Below are 3,381 nucleotides of genomic sequence, written 5' to 3' on the forward strand. Positions count from 1 at the left end.
CTAGTTCCCATTTCCTTCCTACCGATGTGGAGGCGAAGGTTGATGCGACGGCAGCGGCGTCGATATCCATTGGTTCGCCATAGTCCCTGGTGTCTGTGACGATGAGAGCCCCCTGCTTGGCTGCATCGGCGTTTCGGACTTCGTCGTACCAGGCCTTCATGGTGTTGGGTCGATCCCTAGCGACCCTGGTTGCGAGCGCAAAATACAGCTCCTTCGGGAGTCCTTTGACGAAGTTGGCATGGAGAGTGTGGTAGTCATTCTCAACGCGGTTGGTGCCATTGACCTCGGCGTCCTTGAGCTGAGCCTTTGATGCTAGCTGCTCGAAGCGGGTGACGTAGTTACCGAGGGAGAGTGCCGTTTTCCTATCCCTCTGTCATTCAGGCAGTTTCATCAGGATTTGATGTGCCTTGATTCGCGTTCCGTGCTCAGGGAACACCTCTTCTAGGGCGGCGACGAAGTTTGCCCATGTGGAATAGACCTGGACTCCCCCTGCCGACTTCTCGTAGTACGTGTCCGCCCATGTCTTCCCCAGATCCTTCCTCATCAGCGCTACAGTGAAGGCGATTTTTGCTTGCACCCACTGTGGATTCAGAGATGTTTCAGATGCCTTCAAATGCAGCTGGATGGCAGAGATCACAACAGATTAAAGATGGCTTTGGGGAGCAGTGAGTACAGCCATCTTGAGGTGAGTCCTTGTTGCAGTCCATATGGTCGGAGGCTGAGGAATTGTGAGAATGCAATTGACACGCAGAATGATAAGCTCGACGCACTGCACTTATCGTTCGAATATACTAAAGTGATTGGTGTGCATCGACAATTAAACCCCCTACTCGCTGCATTGATAAAGTCATACATTGCTGGTTGCAGAACATGTTCCTCCTTCCGCTGGCTAGGTATTGCTTTGCTTGTCTTATTCCAATCGTTGTACTGCTGCCTGCACTCCTCGTTATGTTCCAGTCGGACTTCCAGCTCAGGACTGGGTTCTGCATGTTGCGCTGCACTGTGGGCCATACTTTCGACATCATCCTTGACCCCAAAACCCTCATCACCAGCATCCGGAACATTGTGAGTTGGATTGGGAGCTAGCGGTTGGACATTGACTGGATGCAACTGAATGGCTGAGTTGTGTGCTGCGAGTACAACACGTTTCCTCAGTGCGTTGTTTACCATTGTTTCCTTGCGTTTTCTTTTCTTTCCAGCCCGCTCTTGTCGTTTAGCCTTTGCTACCTCCTTCTTTCGCATCTCCTCATCAAAATTGTGTCTTTCTGCAATCAAGATTGCAAACACGAATTCGCCTGTGCCTCTAGCAGCACGACCAAAGTGCTGCCATAGTGTGTTGATGCTAAGTGGTGCCTTCCATTGAATTACAAGCTGAATTCCTGCCAGATCAAAGCCCTGTCCCAATAATGAGTGATCATAACAATCATGAACATACACTCGCATACCATGCCAAAGGCATCAGTGACGCATAGCCCAAAGAGGTCTCCATTTTTGAGTGCCATATATTCATCTGCTCTATAATCTGCTGACATTGTGGTGTGAAGGTACTTGATCTTCGTGCGAAGGTGGTCCGGGAGCCAATTGCATAAGTATTGTGTGATTGCCTCCGTCTCAAGAATGCTATTGCAGAATATGACAAATTTCGGGGGAGAGACATTGGTGGCGAAATCGTCAGGTATTACAAAATCGAGATCCTTGAATGACGAGGCAGCATGTTCCATCTTGCGGACACAGAGCGAGATTTTGGGTCGGTCATTTGATTGGATGATTTCCTTGGTATGACCTGTACATAAATGTAGGATGTCGGTGACATCCCGGAGAGTTGGCGTGGGTAGTGTAGCGGATGCGACATAGAACAGAATTGTTTTGGGTATCAAGTATCGCAGGCTGCCAATGTGCTTGTATTGCTCCCTAAATTCATTCCACTCTCAGATGCAATGTCCCTCATCGAAGACAATGTAGAGCAGCTTCGATGTGAATCCAGAATTCTGCCATAGCTCTTCACAGTATCCACCATCTTGCATAATGATCTCGGGATTGATCACGATGACACGATAGCGCCCTGCTTTGACAGCCTGTAGATTGTGTGACTATATATGAAACATTTGTCTTTCCGTTCTATTCCTTGTACTACTAGCGCCCATACTGGCGCCTGTCTTAGTGCTCACCCGCAGGTTGAACATTATGTAGCTTACATAATGGGGTCCGTGCGCACTTCGTGCCTGGTATCGTATCACTACGTTTCTTTCTTCACTAACATGACCACATAGACACGATGGTCCGTGCGCAGTCAGTACTTGTATAAGTAGTTGTACCATTAGTCGGTCGAACCCTAAGTTCGACCTGGTTATTCATTCAAGTCTCTGCTCCTCCTCGCTTGGGGTAGTGGTCATTCTCGACTTCCTTGCTCGATCTTCAGGACGATGCACTGTCCATAAGCCCTCGCTCGTCGTCTACGAGTCAGGCATCAACATAGGAGTATAGACCGTTGTATCACTGGCTTATATACATGATGAGTTCAGGGCAGGCTATGTACATTGGTCTGTGCACATCCGGCCTGTGCATTGATAGGCGCCAAGCCCCTCTGGGCCCCGATACACCTCTTTTCGGCAGTCGCATCCCGCCTGGCACTTCGGCTCAGTCACCCAACACTTCGATTTCGCCTTCGACGCTCTTCGACACCTTCGACGGTGCGCGACGCTTACTCGAAGCTCGGCACGGTCGTCCCGATGCCTCGCGCGTAGATCTCGGAGCATCTTCCGCATTCGGCGAACAATAGGGCCACTTGACGCCACTCGGCCAAGTGCGCGCATCGCTCCAAGCCACACCGACGTAGCCGGTCTTTCCCGATTAGGTATAGAACCTCGCGACATGCCTTCAACGACGGACACCGGTCCGAAGTGTCTCGCATGGTTCTCTTCATCTCCGCGTTCGGCATGACGTCACTCTACCGATGGACTTGATATGTGCCCCTCGGTGAGGCAGCTTCTTGAGGAACAATGCAAAGCCCCTTGTACCAGTGTGCCACTTTCGATAGTCGTAGCGTCCTGTGTAGTATAAAATCTGTCGTACTTCTCTCCAAAAATCAACAAGATCCGGTTCCCCCCTCGAGTTCAGAGCTCATAAGTCGAGTTCGCCCCGCGTCTAAGCCTTTAACTGCGTCACTTCGTCCCTCACTGCGTAACCTCGAAACCTCGTCCACTGTGTTTACTCGTCGATACCGTCTCGACGAACCCTTCGACTTCGACTATTGTCGAAGAAACTGCGAACCGCGTCCTAGCTAAGTCCCCCCTATCGAATTGTCTCTTTCTTCTACGATTCTTCGAAGAGCTCTCCCGAGCTTCGATCGTCTCCACTAACCATCCACAGCCTCCGAGGAGC

At 50.5% G+C, this 3,381-nt stretch overlaps 1 protein-coding gene across 1 annotated transcript; it reads right to left on the reverse strand.

Moving 5' to 3' along the window:
• Positions 1 to 1,082: 1,082 nt before the first annotated feature.
• Positions 1,083 to 2,084, reverse strand: POSPLADRAFT_1161999 (hypothetical protein; the record flags this gene model as incomplete). The annotated part of the gene is made up of 4 exons (XM_024487706.1): positions 1,083 to 1,130; positions 1,168 to 1,395; positions 1,446 to 1,783; positions 2,015 to 2,084. Coding segments are annotated over 4 exons (684 nt in total), but the record flags the coding sequence as incomplete, so codon positions are not given.
• Between the last annotated feature and the right edge of the window lie 1,297 nt (positions 2,085 to 3,381).

This window comes from Postia placenta (genome assembly GCF_002117355.1).
Source record: "Postia placenta MAD-698-R-SB12 unplaced genomic scaffold POSPLAscaffold_137, whole genome shotgun sequence".
Classification (NCBI taxonomy): Eukaryota; Fungi; Basidiomycota; class Agaricomycetes; order Polyporales; family Adustoporiaceae; genus Rhodonia; species Rhodonia placenta.